Here is a 23,709-nt window from a genome sequence, read left to right on the forward strand (position 1 = left end):
GGTAGACAAAGAAGATGGTGACCGAACGAGGTCATGCAAGGGGAAAGCATCCACGCTAAGCTGGCTGGAACAATCTCTGGCATTACCCAGCGATTGGTCCATGTGCTACTCATAAATATTCATGGGGTTACAGCAGAGGAATTCCGATTTCCCATAAATGTCCTTGTTACCCACAAGACTTTTTATGTCACAAAGATAACATTTTGATAAAACTGTGCAGTTTGTCAGCGTTTAACAAAGGTTGACATGGGTTAATTAGGTTGGCTTTGGCTGTATGCACGTACACAAGGCTATATCAAGCAGAAATGCAAATTGTTTTGTAAAGCGTTGAATTTTAAACTTCGGCTTGTGCCACAAATTTCATCTCTGAATACTATTCATCTTGGAAAAAGTTATTTTCTCTGAAAGTTCGCTCTGTAAATATCTAGGCGCGCTGCGGCTGTATTGTACATGCATTCCAATTTATTCTAAGTCCATTTACCTGGGATAAATGCATTTTAATTTTTAACTTTCACTCGGGATACTAACAATCTTCAGCCTGTCTGCTTTTTGTACTGAGTGGGGAATATTTTGCTGAATTTGTTTAACAGATTCAAATAAGTGTGACGGGCGCAGTGGCATGGTGGTAAGACATCAGCCTCCTAATTAAGTCAAGTCAAATGTATTTCAAGAAACCCCATGGGGGTATATGAACAAAATACAAAAAATACAAGAACAATAAAGAGAGGAATGCAGGCTGTTCCATCATTAGATAACGGTACACATAAACTCGTTCCGTTAAAAAAAAGGAAATATAAAATATTGTTTTCAATGTGGAAATCAAATCTCCAAAATAATCGTTCTCGATTTATGGCTGAGTTCATTCCCACGTAACATTACGTGGGAATAAAGAACCCTACAATCAGCTGTCTTTATCATAAAAAAAAAATCCCGATCAACACCTGTTTAAAATTCTTTTGAAATACCTTTTATCAAGTGAAATAAATTTAACAATATTTGTTTATTTGTTGTTGAAAATAAAAGTTGAAACTTTATTACATTTGGATTTTTGCGATACTTGAGTGGGATCCATTTTTTTCTTAATTCGTTGAAGAAGCTGCAGTTAAACATAGTGGAATTCGTCACCAATATCGCCATTATTGCACTTTGTACACACTCGTTCCTTCTGTATTATATTTATAAACCTTCCTGTCTGAATTGGCAGCTTGTGGTTTAGCGTTCTAAAGCACAAAAATATTATTCCCAAATTGTGTGGGAGTACTTTCAAATAGTTTTCGAACATGAACGTCTGTTTGTAAAGCCGATAATGATAAAACATCTCACTGGAATTTAAATCGGAAAACCATATCTGTACATATTGGTCTTTCAAACATTGTAATGTTTTTAGTTTGAACCAGTGGCTAGAACAACTCAGCTTCCACTTCCACTTAGGCCAAGGTTATTCAACGTCGTTTCTATACAAATCAAATATGGTGATTTATAAATATTCTCTACATACTGGCGATACAAAAAAACGGTATACTATACTGGAAAACTTATACTTGCAATTAACATTCAACAGCTTAAACCAAAAATTTAACATTCTATTTTTTGCCTGAATTTCCAGTGGGTACTTTCCAGTTTCATCATAGACCATTTTGCTGGGAGTTGACTTACCCAAAATCTTGATTGCAACTTTGAAGCTAAATTTAGCATACCTGGACACCATACTTCACATCCATACAATAAAATTGGCACAATCATCTTGAATGTCAAACAATTCTAACTGGATATCTAGGGGTAACATTACCTTCTTATATTTTTCCAAAAGGCCAAACATAGCCCTTGAAGCTTTTACATACAAACATATTTTGGGCTACATTGAATTTATGATTATAATTCATATACAATCCTAAATACTGTAGCCAAAAACCACTTCTAATTTCTGACCGGCATAAACGAATGTGGGAATATTTCGTATTTTCCCTCGAGAAAATACTAATACTTTTGTTTTTCTGGAATTCAGATGTAAATCCCAATGTTCGCAATATTCAGAAAGAGTATTTAATGCCAACTGTAATGCTTCTGATGTCTCTACCATGATGACTGTGTCGTGGGCGCACAATAAAACGAACATTTTTAACATTACCATTTCTTCAGAAGGTCGTGAGTCCAACTATGGCCGCTGCCGCCTGGTAGGTTAAGGGTGGAGATGTGTCCGATCTCTCAGATCAAGTTATATGCAGACCTGCTAGTGCCTTATCCCCTGTCATGTGAACACGCAAGCACAAGACCAAGTGCGTACGGTATAGATCCTGTAATCCATGTCACAGTTTGGTTGGTCATAAAAACACCAAGCATGCTTCCTCCGAAATCGGCGTATGGCTACCTAAATGGCGGGGTTAAACCGGTCATACACGTAAAATTCCACTCATGCAAAAACATGAGTGAACGTAGGAGTTTCAGCTCATGAACAGAGAAGAAGAGGAAATAAGTGTCATTCACAAGATTAAATCAGAAAAAAATCCCACTCAGCACAAAAAGCCGATAGGCTGTTGATTCTTGGTATGCGTGTAAGTGGTAGAATATACTTTCTCCTTTTAAAATCCCGAGCAGATCGGTGACAGTTTAAACAATCCTTTACATGAGGAGGAAGAAATCTTCAAACACAAATCGCCCTTTACCTGCACCAAATACAGTGACAAATCCCAGGCAACTCAAAAAGACCACAGTCAACATTCTGATGACACTTATGTCATCAAATAATTAGCCGTGATCCTCGATGACTTTCTGTCCCTGAAGTGTCAGAAACACAGCGAAGTTTACTGTTTTATCTTCAAGTAGTATTCACCTGATAAAACGTGTCGTGATGTTTATCTCAAACACACACACACACACACACACACACACACACACACACACACACACACACACACACACACACACACACACACACACACACCACACACACACACACACACACACACACACACACACACACACATGATATCATGGAAATGCAAACAGTGTCTCCATAGTTATGAAGACTCAAGGCATACAGTACATGGATTAACATGTGTTAATGACAGCAAGTCTTGTGAATTTTCTGATGTGAGTGAATTTGATGTTTATTTCTTTTTAAGTCATATTGGTTGAAGGAACGTTAAAAAAAACCCGCACAAAAACATTATAATTTCGTGACTGTTTGAAAACCTCGGCAAAACAAAGGTTTAACTGTCCTTAGCCAGGTTATTTTACAGCAAGGTCATTTGAAACAGGCAAATCTGTTGTCTGTGGAAACATTACGGACGCAGCTTTTCGTTTATCATAGAGCAGGTACGTCTACAGCTGCTCTGAGCTTTTGTGAAAGTGTGAACTTATCCGCGAAGCTGTTGAATAAAGTTTTGTAACTGGCACAGTTATACATAACAACAACAAACTAATCACTACTCCGTTTTTAAAAACGAAATACCGTAGGTATATGGAGAGGTCTAATTTTAACGAAATTATCTATAGGGTCAAAAGTCCGAAGGGCATTAAGAGTATTCAAACACGACAGTGCATGTTTGCATCGCCGAAAACAGTATCGATAGGGGCCGATTATTAAGAGTGTTTGACTCTGACTTGTTATCATTGCAAGTATATGTATCACAATCTGGGTCAGACATAAGAAGTTTGCGCTTGTTCTGTGACAAGGTTTCTCTGTTGTACATGCAACCCGGAGAGTCAGCATATATGGTTGACAGGAACAAATAAAAGCAAAGTTGAAAATATGTGACCCTCCACCACGGAATGAGTCACATGTCACCTTTGCATGATTTTCATAGATTTACATTTTCCTAAAGAGTTTTTTATGCTCTATCCAGTGGTGAAAAACGTTTTAGAAAAGAGCGAAAGTTTGAGTTATAAGCCTGTGACTAAGGTGACCCTCACACTGTTATCAGACACTCCCCGGACTTATATTAAACCTAGCGCAGAACCGCGCGAGGTGACATGCGACTCGTTTCGTGGTGGAGGGTCACATATATGATATTCATAAGGTGCTCACTTTCGGTCACGTGTAAAATATATCGAAGACGGTGAAAACTAACTAAATATTTCCTAAATATGGAAAAAGTTAAGGAAGGAATGCAAGTAATTTGATTTGATTAATTATAGATGATGTAATTAATTACGCTAACGAAAGGAATCAACCAGGTATTTTTCTCGCTGTAGACTATGCTCGAGCCTACGATTCTGTTTGCAACGATTATGTGATTTGGTCTTTTAAAAACTTTGGATTTGGCGATAATTGTGCGAAATGGATTAACATACTAATGACAAACACCACTAGTTGCATAAATTACATGGGTGCGATCTCTGAAGAAATCTGTGAAATCAGCAGCGTTTTGCCGAAAATGCGGAAAGGCTTCTAAAATTTGCCCATTTCGCAAAAGCGACAGCCAGTCTGTTACTGTTTGTGTCACCAGAACATTGCATTAACATTGCTTTACCTCCCTACTATGTTTTGTATGGTCTATGTTGATTTGTGTCGAGCATAACTACGGAAATGCACGAAAACTACACTTTCTGCAATATCTTGCCATAACTTGTCGATTATTGCAATATCTATCCATTCGAGTATCTATTTGTCTAAGTTTGATGATATCCCAGGCATTTGAGAACTTAAAAACCAAAAGGTGGCTGCCGATTTCGCAAAATGGGCAAATTGTAGAAGCCTTTACGCGATTTCGGCAAAACGTTGCCGATTTCACGTAGTGGGCAGCGTTTTGCCGATTACGCGAAATGGGCAAAAATGTTGCCCACGCGGAATCGGCAATTACGTGAATTCGGCACGACACATACACGCACACAAACACACACACACACACACACACACACACACACACACACACACACACACACACTTCCGTTGAACTTCTCTTCACACATGTAAGATTGATGTACATGTTACATTATGACGTCATACACTTGTTCTACAACTATGACGCAATTAAAAACCTATTCCTCTTCAAAGTCACTGGATTGCAAGCTGGGGTTTTCAGGACGAAGACGCATGGGGCCAGCAGACGAGATGGAGTCATAATTGTCGGCTGAAGGCTCAAGTAACCGTTCCCTCTCCGCCTGTTGTGTGCCTGAAAAATGGATCCGTGTTCTTTTTTATTTGGCAGGTAAAATAAAAAATAACAACGTTTAAAAAACAAGCAATCATTTAGACAGAAACATTTTGAGACAGAAACAGAAAAATTCTGATGATACAAAAATATCGACAAAATTATCGGACATCATAACAGCACCTTTTTGAATATTAACAACAAAGAAAATGACAAGTAAGAACGGGTTTGTACAATTCCATAGAAGCTGATTTTGTTGTTGTTGTTGTTTTTTTGTTATTTATTTATTTATGTACGTATTGTTTTTAATTATTTTTATTTTTATTGTTCTTTCTTTTATTTTTTTTCTCTGTAGATCCTTCTGTTTTGATTAAGTTCCCCATACCCCCCTCCTAGATTTTGTTCTTTTAGTTAATAATTGTGTTGTCCACCATCATGAAAACTTGTGTAACTTAGCATTGTTATGGTCACGTCAAATAAGCATCTGCTTGAGTTCGTGTCCTAGCTGCATTTTTGTCAATTGTTTCATGTCATGTATTTTGAATAAAATTGTGTTTAAACCAAGCTGATTAGTAGTACAATAAATGTAGAAGCAGAAGTTATTGTAAAAGTAGCAGTTGTAGTAACAGCAGAAGCAGAAGGCTTGGTAGTAAAGTAGGGATGCTGGTTGTTGCAGAACCGTTTTTTTTTTAAATTTTTTATTTATACATGTCCTTGCTTTCATAACTGTTGTGCCGACTGTTTATGGCGGTATAACAGAATGAAGTGTTATCAAGAGTAAATTATTGTTGGATCACATTTTTCTCTACCTCTCTCCCCCAGTTCCCCTTTTACAATTCATCTGGTTCCTCTCTTGTTATCCATTCGTGTAACTTCGTTTAAAAAAAAATCTGCTTTTGGGGGCCATTTGGGAATATTACTTTTCCCGTTTATCTTTTTTTTCTCATTTAGAAGGTGAATTGTTTGGATTTTTTTTGTTTTTGTTTTGTTTGAGGGGTTGGTGGCATTCATTTGTATAAGACTTGTTTTTGTTTATGTTATGACCGATTTTTGGCAGCCATACTCCGTTTTGGAGGGATTCATGTGTAATATTTTCGTGTTTGTATAACTCACCGAACTGTGAGCTGGTCACAGGATCTGTTCCGTCTTACTTGGTTTTACGTTTGCGTGTACACACGAAGGGGGATAAGGCACCAGCATGTTTGTATGGCAATACATACGTTGATGTGGGAGATCGGAAAAATATCCTGCCTTGATCTATTGAGGTGCTGCCGGAATTCGAACACTCAGTCTTCCACATGGCTGGTCTTAACAACTAGGCCTACGCTTTTTCGCCCGTCTCTTGTATATTTGAAATACCTAAGAATAAAATGTTTAAAAGAAATCGGATACAATTAAGCGTGGGATAAACATGGTTTTCCAAAACGCGCGCGCGCGCTCTCTCTCTCTCTCTCTCTCTCTCTCTCTCTGTCTCTCTCTCTCTCTCTGTCTCGCTCTCTGTCTCGCTCTCTGTCTGTCTGTCTCTCTCTCGCTCTCTCTCTCTCTCTCTCTCTCTCTCTCTCTCTCTAAATCACAGACACACGCACACAAACACGCGTACGCAAGTACGCAAGCGCGCATGTAAACATGGCCGGTTCTCTAAATAATCTTAAAATTTTTGAAAAATGTGGATCGGATATTACGTCCACTTCATCCCAGGCATCATGGCCGTCGTCCGTCTTCCGTGTGTATGGAGTGTTGTTGTGACCCAAGGAGTGACTGTCGCTCGGAGTTTCTGCGTGCTATGTCCTTTGGGATTGTGTTACCTTGGCAAAGATATTGGGAAACGTTGTATTGAGTATATTACTTATGTATATTTTAACCTGCTTCTTTTTCTCTGCTTCTTCTTCTTCTTCGTTCATGGGCTTAGACTCCCACGTTCATGGGCTTAGACTCCCACGTTCATGGGCTTAGACTCCCACGTTCATGGGCTTAGACTCCCACGTTCATGGGCTTAGACTCCCACGTTCATGGGCTTAGACTCCCACGTTCATGGGCTTAGACTCCCACGTTCATGGGCTTAGACTCCCACGTTCATGGGCTTAGACTCCCACGTTCATGGGCTTAGACTCCCACGTTCATGGGCTTAGACTCCCACGTTCATGGGCTTAGACTCCCACGTTCATGGGCTTAGACTCCCACGTTCATGGGCTTAGACTCCCACGTTCATGGGCTTAGACTCCCACGTTCATGGGCTTTGACTCCCACGTTCATGGGCTTAGACTCCCACGTTCATGGGCTTAGACTCCCACGTTCATGGGCTTTGACTCCCACGTTCATGGGCTTAGACTCCCACGTTCATGGGCTTAGACTCCCACGTTCATGGGCTTAGACTCCCACGTTCATGGGCTTAGACTCCCACGTTCATGGGCTTAGACTCCCACGTTCATGGGCTTAGACTCCCACGTTCATGGGCTTAGACTCCCACGTTCATGGGCTTAGACTCCCACGTTCATGGGCTTAGACTCCCACGTTCATGGGCTTTGACTCCCACGTTCATGGGCTTAGACTCCCACGTTCATTCATGTTACTAGCACGAGTGGATGTTTACGTGTATGACCGTTTTTACCCCGCCATTCAGGCAGCATACGCCGATTTCGGGGAGGCATGCTGGGTATTTTTGTGTTTCTATAACCCACCGAACTCTGACATGGATTACAGGATCTTTTCCGTGCGCACTTGGTCTTGTGCTTGCGTGTACACACGAAGGGGGTAAAGTCACTAGCAGGTCTGCACATAAGTTGACCTGGGAGATCGGAAAACCCTCCACTCTTAACCCACCAGGCGGCAGCGACCGTGATTCGAACTCACGACCTAGCTCCCGATTAGGAGGCCGTCGTCTTACCACCTCGCCACTGCGCTCCTTTTTCTCTGCAATTCCGATGCGAAAATGATTTCTTTTATTTGTGCAGAAGAAAATCTGCTTTGCTTAGTCGTGTGAGGATATACTCCTGACCATTTCTGAAGGCTTGAACTTAAAATCACTCATTCACGATATTGCAAAAAGAAGCAGGGTTTCGGTTTCTTATTTTACGATATTATTATTATTATTATTATGAACATTTTTATGCGCCTAATCTAAATATAGCCCTAGGCGCTTACATATTAATTTCTGCCGTTTGAAATGGATTTTTTTTTTTTTTTTACGATATGTACAGTAGAGTCGGCCCAGGACAGAGGACTCTGGAGAGCTGTTGTTGGCGGCCCATACCCTGACAGGAGTGACGGGCATTAAGTTGAGTTGAGTGACAGTAGAGTCGGCCACCAGATGTTATATACAAGTAATTCGTAAGAGCAAATTAAGCCAATAAGCGTAGCGTGTTGGGTTTCTTTACTTGCTATGATTGTAGGTTAATAGGTTAATAGGATTCATACAGTCCTGTGAGGTTACCTTAATAGAAATTCGGGCTGCTTTCTCCCTGGGGAAAGCGAGCTGCCATACAGTATACGGCGCCACCCATTTTTATTTTTATTTTCCTACATGCGTGTATTCATGTTCCAAGCCCTGAGACTTTCGCTGTGAACTTGGGTTCTTTATCGTGCGCATGCGTGCACACGGGGATGTTCGGACACCGAGGAGAGTCTGCACAAAGTTGACTCTGGGAAATAAATCCCTCGCCGAACGTGGGGATCGAACCCACGCCGATAGCGACAACTGGTTTTGAAGCCAGCGCCGCTACCGACTGAGCTATTTCCCCGCCCATGTATGCGGCGTTGTACTTCACAGGTGTCTCATTGATACTTGAAGGAACTCACCCTCAAACCAGGGACATGTAAGCCTATATCCTTTGCGAACAGCCCAGACATGCATCGTCATTACGATCAATGACGTCAGCAGTAGCAAGGTCAAGGTTACCACAGCGGCGACAAAGTGTTTCAGTGGAACCATTTGCTGTTTTGTGGCTAAGAAATGACAAAGACAAAATACAGAAAACAGAGTTAAAAGAAATTTGAGGAAACGTATCCAAAAGTACCGAATCATATCGCATCTCATGCCGCGCCATGACCTGGTTCTTTGTGTTTGTTAGCTAAAACAAAAGCTTATACGCTTCGTATTTCCCCCTAGCAACCAGTGTATTTCATGGAAACAGCCTTTTTCTCACCGTCTACCGGGGTCAAATGCAATAATTATAGGGATCCACCCGCAAACGCGAGTCGTCGCCTTTGTAATCTAGATTAATTAGATTTGTTTTTTAATACGTGACGAATTGCCATTCACGATTAAACGATTTACAAATACTAGCTCAACCCGATTCCCTCATAAGCGTATACCTGGAAGCATCTGGCTATCAGGATCATAAAATACGTTATGATGCATCAGCCTCATGCTTAAGACCGGTTGGCCTAGTGGTAAGGCGTCCGCCCCGTGATCGGGAGGTCGTGGGTTCGAACCCCGGCCGGGTCATACCTAAGACTTTAAAATTGGCAATCTAGTGGCTGCTCCGCCTGGCGTCTGGCATTATGGGGTTAGTGCTAGGACTGGTTAATCCGGTGTCAGAATAATGTGACTGGGTGAGACATGAAGCCTGTGCTGCGACTTCTGTCTTGTGTGTGGCGCACGTTATATGTCAAAGCAGCACCGCCCTGATATGGCCCTTCGTGGTCGGCTGGGCGTAAAGCAAACAAACAAACAAACAAACAAACAAACAAAATGCCTAAGACCCGGGATGTTAGCTTGGTGGTCAGTGACCCAGAACGAACAAAAGGACAGAGGGATCGCAGACTTAGCCTGGAACTTTGTGTGAAGATATGTCAGTGGCAAAGGTACCCGATATTGAACCCGGCACATGGATGCCAAAAGAGTATTTCTGGCAACAAGAAAACGTAACAAAGCAGACACTAGTTTGGTTGTCTTGCAAGTACCTTTTCTTGAACATAAATTGGGGGTAAAACACGGGTTGTTGTGTGTGTCTTCTTCAAACCAGTGTCTTGTGCCTGTGTAGGCACACACGTTATAAGACACTTTGAAGACACAGTAACCTATCTCGATCCAGCCTACCCACGCGTGCGTTTACCTTATACATTTTCACTCGGGACAATTGAAGGGTATAATAGAGGCTCTGGAATACCCACAAATGGTACCTTTGGGAACAAATGTCATCTATCCTAGACACAGGAATGTGTAACCTATATGAACTATAAGAAACCACATAAAACCAGGACAACAACAACAACAAAAAACAACCAAAAAACAAGAACAAATACACAAACCACAAAGAAACAAAAAACAAACAAAACTAAGAATACAACCAAACCACACACACACACATGCAAAAACATACACATGCAAAAACACACAGACACACACACACACTCACACACACACACACACACACACACACACACACATACACACTTACATACACACACACTTACACACACACTCACACACACTCACACACACACACACACACACACACACGCACACACACACACACACACACACACACACACACACACAAACACCCACACACACATAAAAACCTTACTAGCAAAACGTAGGATGTATTGAGCGTCAGCAACAGACGAATTGAAAGCTGAATTGACCGATCTGCATCGGATGACGTCACCATCTTTGGTTGTGCCCGGTTGGAAGGACAAGGTCTGACAAAACATGTCGCTGCCACAGTGACATCCAGGTAACACAAGAGAGCCCTTAGGTTGACCTTGCCACTCAAACTTGGCACCTGGATTAACCTTGGATGCTGAACAGGTCAAGGTCATATTTGAGCCATCTTTGGGTACGTAAGTGAAAACGCTGGAAATGTTGGCAAAATCTGGCCCGTCTGTTAGAACAAAATGATTGAACTTTAGGTTACTCTGCACGTGGAGAATAACTGAAAGCAGAGAAATAAACAAAAATTAAACAGAATTGTGGAAGGTTTTATGGCAATTTTAGCAAATCCATCCAAGAAATGAAATGTTAACAAAATGCCCGCTACATACTATGCGCATGAATTCGACACTCACATGCAAGGTTAGGATAATACGGCTTAGAGATGGAGACGTTGTCACTGTCCAAGTATAGTACACAGTAAAACGGCTTCCCACTCTGGTCCTTGGAAATCAACCGGCTAGGCAGAGGACAATTGTGGCTGTTAGACTCGTTGAGTATGTCTTTACCATCGGGGTCAAACCAGTGCCAAGACGGGTCAAGCTGTACGTCGATTGGATCAGTGTGGCACGTGCAGGCAATGACGTCACGTGGCGTAATGACGTCAGGCCATTGTATGCAGTCTGGAAAATGTGGTTTCGGCGGATCGTCAGCACTAGATGCTGTAACAGAAATAATGGATAACTTAGTTATGCAAATATGTCTTTTGAAACTAAACAAAAGTCGCGTAAAGCGAAATTAATACATTTCGTCAATCTGTCCAACTCACAGAATGAAACTGAACGCACTGCTGATGTGAAAAACGTACCGGGCCTGCTGATCGCTTGAACTGACAAGCCAGTGTAGCGCAGTAGCGAAAAGCACTTTACAAGAAAATTCTGTTTTAAACTTTCTGAGCTTGTTTTTAATACAAACATGATATGTTGATATGTTTTTGGATTCAGGAAATAATTAGGAATAAGATGAAACATTATTGTTGGATCGATTACTAGCATTTGTATTTTTATTAGAATTTTGAGATTTTTAAATACCAAACTTATTAATTAAATCTTTAACTTCCAAGCTGAAATGCAATCTCATAGTCGGGGCATTGTCGAAGATTGCTTGACCATAATTTCAATCAATTTGATCGGAAACTGAGAGCGTGACAGTGCCGCCTCAACTTTCACTAAAAGCCGAATAATTATGACTTCATCAAAGACATTGATCGACAAAATTAGAAAAACATGTCTGGGGATATCCGTATATAATTATTTAACATTGTAATCATTGTACACAAAGCCTTAATATCCCTGATTTTTGTTGTAAAAAAGCGGTCCATTCAAGTTAAGATACGCTTTAAGTTAATAAGATCCGCAATAAACGGGCCAAAGAATAATTTCGGAACCGGATCATGTATGCTGTCATTCGTTCTTAACTCCTATCTTCTATCATCTCTTAATTACTTTCCTTAAAATTAGCATAGATTAATTAAGACCTCATAACAAGGACGTGAATCACAGGTGGACACCCTGCCATCCGAGAGCCCCATCACACCTTTAATGTGTAATGTGATCAAGGAAAATAAACTTTCGGGAGCACTTCAGAAGAGCACTTCTTTACAATGCTGCAAGTCAAACATGAATAGGACAGGTCGTCGGTCACAATCTTATAATCAACTGTAATTATTTTCCTCCTGTACAATGACGCTATGTCTTTACTGAAATCAAGATTTTCCTCCAACAGCTACCGTGAAATACTCATGAACGGAATGTTTAGCAATAGCCTAGGTTTTGTAAACTCCAAATTAAACAGTAAGATGAGAACACCGGAAAAAAAAGGTTGAAGGGAGAACAGGGTGTGTGTGTGTGTGTGTGTGTGTTTGTGTGTGTGTGAGTGTGTGAGTGTGAGTGTGTGTGTGTGTGTCAGACAACAATCTTAAAGGATTGAGAACTCAGTACAAACGATTGAGTGCACATTTTGGCAGCGCTCTCATTATTTGTTTGTTTGTTTGCTTAACGCCCAGCCGAACACGAAGGGCCACACCAGGGCGGTGCTGCTTTGACATTTAACGTGCGCCACACACAAGACAGAAGTCTCAGCACAGGCTTCATGTCTCACCCGGCAGGGCCGGACCAAATGAGTTGTAAGGGGGGGGGTTCCTCCTTTTTTGGGGGGGCAAATCAGCGAAGTGGCGAAGCGCCTGCGAACTAGGGGGGTCCGGGGGCATGTTCCCCCGGACAATTTTTGAAAAACGGTTAAAATCTGTGCAATCTGGTGCATTCTGGGCCTTGTTTTGAGGGTTAAGGCCTGTCAGTGTGAGTTGGTGGGGGGGGGGGGGGGGTACCTTTTTCTCATCGGATTTCACATTGAATAAAATTTGTTAGGGACACGCACAAAATTTATTTTAAAAAAACACACAAAAAACAAAAAAACACTCAAAGCAAGGTACATGCTTTTTCCAGGGGTGGGGTTCCGGAACCCCTGGAACCCCCCCCTGGGTCCGGCCCTGCACCCAGTCACATTATTCTGACACCGGACCAACCAGTCCTAGCACTAACCCCATAATGCCAGACGCCAGGCGGAGCAGCCCGAACCCACGACCTCCCGATCACGGGGCGGACGCCTTACCACTAGGCCAACCGTGCCGGTGCTCTCATTATAAATATATACATATATATATATATATCCCATGACCTCTCTTCTTTGTCTCTGTAAATGTACTCTAGGTATATTTCTTGTATTTCCATTGTTCTCTTGTTACATCTATGATGTAACAATTGCACTCTTATAACACATAAAATAGAGGAGAAATAAGGGTGCACGAAATACATCATAGCTGGCTCTACTTTCTGTCGTCCTTGACATTCCAAAATGCACATGTACCTATAGACCGGATGTGCAAGGGGTAACCACGCTTTTGAGAACTTGCGCGAGAGTCGTTCAGTGTTATTGAGTTTTAGTCTCGACTTGCCGAGACTATCATCGTAGCGTCATAGATTTCATGACGTCGGTCGTCCATCGCGTCATATTAAGGGGACGTAATCTGTTATGTTTCTTTCTATTCGCTGTTCTATTTCTCTCTTGTGATCAACATGACAAGCCGTATGTGTTTGAGTGTTTGTGCTCGTGCTCTCAACTAAAACAAAAGTCAAACTAGCAATCGTTAAAAACCCAGTCCGTCCGACCAGCACTGCAATGTTCAGACTATGCTGATGTGAAGTTACAGCGTGCCCGGAACACACGCCCTTAGGCCAAAAAAAAAATTGTCTGTTTCTGGTCACCCGACCGACCCTAAATTTCGGCGCCGACCCTAAACTTTTTTTTCCAAACTCAAATTTTTTTATTTTTTTTTTGGTGGTATAAGGACAGGGTGAGAAAATGAACAACAAAAACGTGTGAAAACGAAAGTCCGCTGACGATTGAAGGGGCATAACCCTACATCACAGTTGTAACTGAAGGGACATCACTCTATGTACTTCCTGTAAAACCACCAAACACCGAAGCATTCACGCTGCGTTGAAATATGGAATCTAAAGGTGATGTTCGACACATTCTGGCGTTGACGCTGGAGAAGTGCGTGCACGAAAAAACGGGAGTTAAACTTGCGTATCCTGAAACATTCACGATCTGGGATGTGTTTCATGATATCCATACACCCGAGTTTGACTTGAAAAAACATTCGGTGCAGGTGAAAGCTGACGAATACGACCTTGACTGGTCACTGACGATCAGACCAGGTAAACAAAGAAAAACATGTCATACTCTTCCAGTCTTTGTCACAGATTTGTAAATGTGTTGAGTGTCTTGTCTCTATGTATAGTGAATCCAGTCTCTTTGCGCGATTTTTAAAGTTAGTTTTATTGGTCTACATTTGGGGAAGAAGAAAAAAAGCCGACCTACCGACCCTATTTTTTTTTAGCCATGTTAGCAGAAACAGACTTTTTTGGGGGGGCCTTATCGGTACATCATCGACTACGAGTGTTCTCTGGACAAGCTGTTTAATGCATTTTGCGAGTATTTCTAGCTCTTCTGCGGTGCAGTAGGCCTTATAGACGATGAAGGTGTCCAAGATCGCAGGAGATGCGTGTGTAACCACTAGGTATTCAGTCAAATCCGTGTATGAGGCTTTCAACTGACGGGGACAACCAAGCCACCATTATGCACCGACTTGACATAGATCAACAGACGTGCCTTTAGAATAAGATATACATGTTCAAAGGTGCCTCATCTGAACAGACAACTAAAGCTTGATGTTTCCGTCACACTTTGTCTATTAGATCTTCATGGGATATACAGGTTACAACACTCGTGATTTTTTATATGGCTTGTATTTCAGTCAAGACCCAGCGGGAATATCAAAGGGACTCACTCGCCAGATCAAGTCCCTTGATATTCATCCGCTGGGTCTTGACTGAAATACAAGCCATATAAAAAATCACGAGTGTTGTAACCTCTATATGATATACGTACTACAAGACTGAGACAACAAAGACAAACAACCTAAGAAAAGGATACACAGAAAATATATTAAAAAAATTACCTTGAAAGAAGACAATCCAGATGAAATAGAATAGCTCTTTAATGTGCATGTTTGAAATTTAAAATCTCATTGAACCACAAATGTGTTGGCCTTTGGACAAGCTGAAACCGATAGTCTTTTATGAACGGGTTTAGCGTGCTGAGGCTGTCGTTTTACAGTGTTGAACATACAATCCTCCCTCCTAAAAACAAATTAACCATTAGAAACAGAACACATCAGTCAATCCATGACTGAAGGTAAACAGAACAGACAATTCTCACAAACAAGAACCCTAGTCTCGATAGAGTAGAACCTATTTCAGCCAGGTCGTTTATGCTCTCATTCTACCGGGGAATGATTTCCTTCCGGAATTGTCGACTCAGTCAGAGTATAGCCGCCCTGAATTTATTTCGACATATAAAGCCTCACAGGCAACGGACACTTTCGCAGTGTAAAATAAACGAAACGATGAGCATTATGCAATCGTGGGGAATCCTTCCCCTGTAAATAGTCATACTCACGTCCAGATGGAAAAGGTAATTATATCTACTGTTCATATCATGTGTTTGATCGGTAGTACTTTGTATAGGCATCCCATGGTAGCCTGTCAAACAAGGTCACCCATAAAATCGACCTGCTTTTTTACATTTAGTCAAGTTTTGACTAAATGTTTTAACATAGAGGGGGAATCGAGACGAGGGTCGTGGTGTGTGTGTGTGTGTGTGTGTATGTGTGTCTGTCTGTCTGTCTGTGTCTGTCTGTCTGTGCGTGTGTGTGTGTGTGTGTAGAGCGATTCAGACCAAACTACTGAACCGATCTTTATGAAATTTGACATGAGAGTTCCTGGGAATGATATCCCCGGACGTTTTTTTCTTTTTTTCGATAAATACTTTTGATGACGTCATATCCGGCTTTTTGTAAAAGTTGAGGCGGCACTGTCACACCCCCATTTTTCAATTAAACTGATTGAAATTTTTGTAAAGCAATCTTCGACGAAGGCCGGACTTCGGTATTGCATTTCAGCTTGGTGGCTTAAACATTAATTAATGACTTTGGTCATTAAAAATCTGAAACTTGCAAAAAATAAAAAAATTATAAAACGATCCAAATTTACGTTTATCTTATTCTTCATCATTTTCTGATTCCAAAAACATATAAATATGTTATATTTGGATTAAAAACAAGCTCTCAAAATTAAAAATATAAAAATTATGATCAAAATTAAATTTTCGTAATCAATTTAAAAACACTTTCATCTTATTCCGTGTCGGTTCCTGATTCCAAAAACATATAGATATGATATGTTTGGATTAAAAACACGCTCAGAAAGTTAAAACGAAGAGAGGTACAGAAAAGCGTGCTATCCTTCTCAGCGCAACTACTATCCCGCTCTTCTTGTCAATTTCACTGCCTTTGCCACGAGCGGTGGACTGACGATGCTACGAGTATACGGTCTTGCTGAAAAATTCCATTGCGTTCAGTTTCATTCTGTGAGTTTGACAGCTTGACTAAATGTTGTATTTTCGCCTTACGCGACTTGTTCATTGTGTGAGTTTTTGTGTAGCTTTAATGGGTGCCCGTCGTTATTTCATATAAAAACCAAGTCGCGTAAGGCGAAATTACTACATTTAGTCAAGCTGTGGAACTCACAGAAAGAAACTGAACGCACTGCATTTTTTTCACAATAACCGTAGTCCGCCGCTTGTGCAAAACGGAGTGAAACTGACGAGACTGTTCAGCGCGGTAGTGGTTTCGCTGTGCTGCATTGCACGCTTTTCTGTACCTCTCTTCGTTTTAACTTTCTGAGCGTGTTTTTAATCCAAACATATCATATCTATATGTTTTTGGAATCAGGAACCGACAAGGAATAAGATGAAATTGTTTTTAAATCGATTTCGGAAATTTAAGTTTGATCATAATTTTTATATTTTTAATTTTCAGAGCTTGTTTTTAATCCAAATATAACATATTTATATGTTTTTGGAATCAGAAAATGATGTAGAATAAGATGAACGTAAATTGGGATCGTTTTATTTAAAAACAAAATGTTATTACAATTTTCAGATTTTTAATTACCAAAGTCATAAATCAATTTTTAAGCCACCAAGCTGAAATGCAATACCGAAGTCCGGCCTTTGTCGAAGATTGCTTTAGAAAAATTTCAATCAATTTTATTGAAAAATGAGGGTGTAACAGTGCCGCCTCAACTTTTAACAAAAGCCGGATATGACGTCATCAAAGGTATTTATAAAAATAAAAATAAAAAAACGTCCGGGGATATAATTCCCAGGAAGTCTCATGTCAAATTTCATAAAGATCGGTCCAATAGTTTGGTCTGAATCGCTCTACACACACATACGCACAGACAGACAGACACACACACATACACCACGACCCTCGTTTCGATTCCCCCTCAATGTTAAAACTTTTGTCAAAACTTGACTAAATGTAAAAAGCCGTGAACTCGTACTATATAAGTGTGTATACAAGCTCCATATTGGTATCAGTATATGACAGGCGCTTGCATTTCTCAATAGAGCACACAATGTGTTTTATTTTGAAATATGCTCCCGTGGGAAAAAACCATTGTCTGAAAATACTTGCAATAGGTGTTCCCATTCACGAGGAATAACCAGTAACGTATTTGACTGTAATGATCCCTTACTTTCAAAATTCGACTTGAGCGTACGTTCGCTATACGCAGGCGCATTTTAGTCGTGAAAAACAACAATGCACATAAAACTATAACGTATTCAGGTCCGTACGTACGTGCGTGTGTTTGTGTGTGTGAGTGTGTGTGTGCGTGCGTGCGTGCGTACGTGTGTGTGTGTGTGTGTGTGCGTGCGTACGTGTGTGTGTGTGTGTGTGTGTGTGTGTGTGTGTGTGTGTGTCTCTGTGTGTCTGTGTGTGTGAGTGTGTGTTTTTATAAAATCTGAATCGTCTGTTCTTTAGCAGGAAACTGTTTAACAAGAGGCGAAGCCATCAAGGCTCACGTAAGAAATCGACAAACAGAAACACAAACTCAATCACTCCGTCACTCCGTCACACACACACACACACACACACACACACACACACACACACACACACACACACACACACACACACACACACACACACATACACACACACACAGAAAGAGCATAGGTGAAACTGTGCAAGAAAGCGAGACACTAGATCTAGATCTGTCTGTCTGCATGTAGCCTACTTACAAGGACACGACTGCCAACTAGTCTCGGCGCGCTCAAAACTATTAATGACCGAGACTTTCCTTCGCGTGACCCTCTTGCGTCATAATGTGACGTCAATGTAATGTGACGTCTTCAAATGTTAGAGTTTCTACCACAGACATACACACGCACAGACGCACGCACGCACGCACGCACAGACAGACAAAGTTACGATCGCATAGGCTACACTTACGTGAGCCAAAAACGATAAGAATAAGAAAAATAAGATTATACTAACATAAGAAAAGTATGTATTTCATGAGCCAGTAGTCAATTCGGTGGTTTTAGAGAAATAAACACTCGACGGTGCATTGAATTCTCGAGGCGGGGGAATCAGTGCTTAAGGTTTCCTTATTGTCTTTACAATAATATCAAGACGACAGGGAAGTTGTAAATTCGTGTATACATTTTTTTGGACATTTTATTGAGACAACACCGTACGTAAAAATGGGTTATTACGTATGGACTGCGCTGATGTTTGGTTCTCTATACTGTATTATTATTTACAAAACTGTAGTTCGTAATGATGTCAATCTGTGTCGATTTTGCTTAGCTTGCTGGTAAGTGAGATTTGAGGGTTGTGTCTTTGTGAATTTTCTTTTCTTTTTTTTATGATGTGTGAATGACTAATTTTCTGTACTAGCTTCACAGCCCTACAGTATGAACTTAAAGCTGAATTAGAACTTTTTGAAACCTTGCGTAAATAATAGGCTAAGGGAAAATTAGAAGTGTGTACTTTGGGATTTTTTTCCTTTCCGCACAACAATATGATATTTTTGTCACCCGGACTTAAGTGGGGAAACCCTCCCCCATACCCGAGACAGGGAAGTTGTGCAAGAGCAAGTGTTCAGTTCGTTAAACACGAACACAAGCCTGCTAGTTATTTTTGGTCCGTATGCATTCCGTCATAGTTTCCTCCTTTTCTTGCATACGTACGTGTGTCTGTGTGTGTGTGTGTGTGTATGTGGGGGGGGGATGGGGCGATATATACATGCGTGGACAGGGGGAGGCGGTGGGTGTGGTGTCTGTGTGTTTCTGTGTCTGTGTTTCTGCCTGCGTGTATGTGTGTTTGTGCATGTGTTAGACTGTGTACGTGTCTTTCTATCCGTCTGTTTCTGTATTTTAACATCCCCACCCCCCCCCCCCCCCCAACAGTAAAGACATCGTGAGCTTATATCTGTTATTCTCATTTCTGAGTTTGGGGAAGTTGAAGGTGCCCGGATCATGTCATCCTGACTATTGTTTTCAAATATAAAACAAATACCTGGGCGATATGTTCTACGGAATGTACACTGGAATTTCCCCTTCTTTTCAAAGCGCCACTTTTCTTTTGTGCCTATAGCAAAGTGGAAAGTTAAACATAACTTACCCGAAGGTAACGAAGGTAACGAAGGTAACGAAGGAAACGGATACCCCATGGTCTGTATGCACGCTTGAGGAAAACGGCGTTTTGTTTTCGACTTCCTCATATCAGAACCGCACACATGTTATTACTAATTTAATCAGAAAATCTTTAATCTACCAGACCTCAGTGTATACTTGCACATCCTACGGGTGTTACAGAGATATTGTTCCCCCGAAAGCGGCGTATGGCTGCCTAAATGGCGGGGTAAAAACGGTCATACACGTAAAATTCCACTCGTGCAAAAACACGAGTGTGGGTGGGAGTTTCAGCCCACGAACGCAGAAGAAGAAGAAGAAGAGATATTGTGTAACGTTCTGTTGGTATCTATTGTCTATCGTTATGGCTTAAAGGTGGTCGTCTACATTTTTGCTTTTTTTCAATAATCGTATGGTTAGATTTTGCTAAAAAGTTATTTCAGACGTTGAATGAACCATGGGGAAAAAATGTATGTAAAAAAGTTTTTATTTTTGAGAAGTGTTAGTGACACTTCCAATCTCTTGATGTTTGTTTGTTTGTTTGTTTGCTTCACGCCCAGCCGACCACGAAGAGCCATATCAGGGCGGTGCTGCTTTGACATATACACAAAGAAAAAAGCCAAGCACCCCCCTTCAATTTCGCAATGACTGATTTTTAAAGTTCTGGTATGGAAGTTCAGGAGCTCGGTTTGACAAATGTTATCGACAAGAGCAACTCTTTGGAAATAACATCACACAAGAAAACTCCAGTTTTGATTGGTTTTAATCGTGATTTGGTACCTTGCCAAAAAGTGACGTTTTAACCCTAAAACAGTACCCCTGATAAGTATGGAGCTGCAAGCTGAAAAAGACAGGTTTAGGTAAATGTGTCATGAAAAAAATGTAATTGAGAGTGCTCAGATGGCATACGCGATTCAAAAGTTCAATATAGAGTGAAACCCCCGCGTGCCCGGATGACGGCGTCAACCCTGCGTCTCATCCCTCCAGTCAAACGTCGGATCTGTTTACGGGTCACTTACAACCACTCACGATGCAAAGCTGCCTCCAATTCACGTAATGTCTGCACAGAAGGCTGCAGAGCTTGTATACGACGCCCCAGGATGTCCCAAACATGCTCCAGCGGATTAAGATCTGAACTCATTGCCGGCCATGGGAGTGTTGTTACAGCGTTGTTCTGGAGGTAGTCCACTACTGCCCTGGATCGATGAGGCCTGGCGTTATCATCCATGTACACGGGTCTTGTGGCAAGTGGGTGGTTGTCAAAATGAGTAACGACAACAGGTTCCAGGACATGTCGTATATACTGATCACCCGTGAGGTTGCCACGTATGGTGACAAGGTCTAGCTTGCAGTCATGGGAAATGCAACCCCAAACCATGACTGACCCGCCACCGAATGGAACAGTTTGTCTGATGTTCCTGGGTGTACAGGCCGTGTTCCTGAGCCTCCATACCCTCAGTCTGCCGTCAGTAACATGGTGAAGGAATCTGCTTTCGTCCGACCAGTGGATCCTCCTCCACGTTCTCAGGTTCCATCTTTGCCGTGCCAGACACCATGCCAAGCGTCTTCTCTTGTGGTCATCTGTCAGTCGGGGACGCTTAATGACTCTTCGGACTGCCATTCCTGCAGCTTTCAAGCGGTTTCGTACGGTCCTGGTTGACAGATGTCGATTTGGAAGCCATGCTCGTTTCAGGACGGTACTCGTTGAAAATGGCTCACGCCGAATTATTCGGAGAAGTGCTCGGTCTTCACTTTCTGACGTCACACGGGGTCGCCCTGACTGTGGACGGTCCTTCACAGCACCAGTCTGACGATGTTTGCGTACCAAACGGCTGATGACGGTGTAGTGGTAGCCAAGTTGACGACCAATCGCTTTGAAGGATGCTCCTGTAGCATGCATTCCTATAATCTGCCATCGGATCGCCTCTGATAATCGTCTTCTCGCCATGTTCACAGAGAATGTTTGCAAATTGTCGTCGTCCAGTGTTAAATACAGAAATTTGCAGCGTGAGCATACTGCCTTTTTTAACATTCATGGGTTGCATGCTGCACGTGCTTCTCACAGGCAGTGGCGACACAATCTTGACGCGTGAACTTCCCAACCTTATTATGGAAACCCATGTATGTCATTACGAAGAAAAAAAATGGTAAAACAAATTTGACTCAATTATTATCACAAATTCATTCGGGGGGTGCTTGGCTTTTTTCTTTGTGTATATAACGTGCGCCACACACAAGACAGAAGTCGCAGCACAGGCTTCATGTCTCGTCCAGTCACATTATTCTGACACCGGACCAACCAGTCCTAGCACTAACCCCATAATGCCAGACGCCAGGCGGAGCAGCCACTAGATTGCCAATTTTAAAGTCTTAGGTATGACCCGGCCGGGGTTCGAACCCACGACCTCCCGATCACGGGGCGGACGCCTTACCACAAGGCCAACCGTGCCGGTATCTTTTGATGTCCATGTGCAGAGAGCATGTGCTTTGACTATAAATATCGACCAATCAAATTCATGTCGCTATGCTGACAGCCACACCCACACAATCACAGCAACAGTTCGACACGGGGTATTGGAGCGCTGTCCACGATGGTTTTTAAACGAACGAAATGCATGGTATTCGAAAGGAGTTTTGCCCTCGGCATTTGCCAATTTTGGATATCCTACTACATTTAATTACCATAATGAATTTTCAGTCGGCTACCTTGATTTCGTCCTTTCCGATCGGGGGGGGGGGGGGGGGGGTATTTGTGATATTTGTAGGGAATAGACTCAGTATTTCAATGGTCAAATGCCGATTTGTGTATACAAATGTAGACAAGGACCTTTAAGGTTAAGTAGGTTTTCCTGATTGTTTCCGGATTTTCAAGTACATGTAGTGTAATATTAAAGCATTTTGGCTCCAGTCAAAATGTAGCAATCATGTCGATGTAAATGACTAATTTTAACTTAGGAAAAGCCAATATTACTATATGTTTTACAATAGTGAATGTATCACTACAAAAAATGATTCTATATCTTCTTTTATCCATGTAGACAGACAGACAGACAGACAGACAGACAGACAGACAGACAGACAGACAGACAGACAGACAGACAGACAGACAGACAGACAGACAGACAGACAGACAGACAGACAGAAACAAAGAAAGACAGAAACAAAGAAAACACGAAGAAGAAAGATGCGAGTCCAATATTTTGCTCCAGAGTATACTTTCAAATCCATTAATGCAACTTTTTCCCCGTTTATTGTACACCTCACTTCGTCAACAAATCCAACGCGCAAAAGTGTTGTTCCCCAACACTCCACCAGCAATGCTGCATTCCTTACCTTGTGCATACAATTAGTGTTGTATTACATCCGGATGTTTTTAACACAAACGTTTGAGTACATTAATGCAGGCACTGCAGCTTTAACTTTTTATACTCGTTTTAAACGTAGCTCTGAGGATGTATAACTTGCTTTAAAAACATTAGGACAGTCAATAGTGTCGTTTGTAACATGTTCAATTGTACAACATATACAAGAAAGACACAGTTTGTTCATACCATGCTAAGATACTAGTTAAATAAGTTGTACAACCTACAGTTCTTGCAGATTTTAATGTTAGTACTTTAGATGTAGGTTATACACTTTCAACTGGTACTTGCTAAGCACAATGTATGCAATAAGTTGACAATAAAGACAGCAGTAAACAGTGGTATAAAAAAAATAAAACGTTTTCACGCGTTTAACACAAAGTAGGTAAGAAGTATAGTATTGTTTCATTAAATACTTGGTGCTTATTGATTTTATTCTGGAAGGGAGACTCAGGATCTTATTTCCCTTAAACTAATTGCAAGCATTCTG

General features: G+C 41.4%; 2 protein-coding genes across 2 annotated transcripts in view; both read right to left on the reverse strand.

Moving 5' to 3' along the window:
- Nucleotides 1-4,889: 4,889 nt before the first annotated feature.
- On the reverse strand, nucleotides 4,890-15,522 carry LOC138957550 (uncharacterized). The gene is made up of 5 exons (XM_070328650.1): nucleotides 15,269-15,522; nucleotides 11,103-11,408; nucleotides 10,622-10,918; nucleotides 8,889-9,035; nucleotides 4,890-5,114 (listed from the first exon to the last, which is right to left on the reverse strand). The coding sequence occupies exons 1-5, from the start codon at nucleotides 15,315-15,317 to the stop codon at nucleotides 4,981-4,983; spliced, it is 933 nt and encodes a 310-aa protein (XP_070184751.1). The 5' UTR covers nucleotides 15,318-15,522; the 3' UTR covers nucleotides 4,890-4,980.
- Nucleotides 15,523-23,091: 7,569 nt separating this feature from the next.
- LOC138957552 (uncharacterized) overlaps nucleotides 23,092-23,709 on the reverse strand; it is a 7,659-nt gene continuing 7,041 nt past the window's right edge. Inside the window, exon 8 of the mRNA XM_070328652.1 lies at nucleotides 23,092-23,709. This exon is cut by the window's right edge and continues 748 nt beyond it. The gene's annotated coding sequence lies outside the window, so the exon portion shown is untranslated.

The sequence above is a fragment of the Littorina saxatilis genome, unplaced genomic scaffold (genome assembly GCF_037325665.1).
Source record: "Littorina saxatilis isolate snail1 unplaced genomic scaffold, US_GU_Lsax_2.0 scaffold_534, whole genome shotgun sequence".
NCBI classification, from domain to species: domain Eukaryota; kingdom Metazoa; phylum Mollusca; class Gastropoda; order Littorinimorpha; family Littorinidae; genus Littorina; species Littorina saxatilis.

What these genes read in the sequence shown, in the direction of transcription:
- LOC138957550 (XM_070328650.1), bottom strand. Translation starts at nt 15,317, where the DNA reads ATGCACATTAAAGAGCTATTCTATTTCATCTGGATTGTCTTCTTTCAA. An exon ending in GTATTATCCTAACCTTGCAT is followed by an intron (nt 10,919 to 11,102) that starts GTGAGTGTCGAA and finishes TTGTTCTAACAG; the next exon opens with ACGGGCCAGATTTTGCCAAC. An exon ending in TACATGTCCCTGGTTTGAGG is followed by an intron (nt 5,115 to 8,888) that starts GTGAGTTCCTTC and finishes TCCATTTTTCAG; the next exon opens with GCACACAACAGGCGGAGAGG.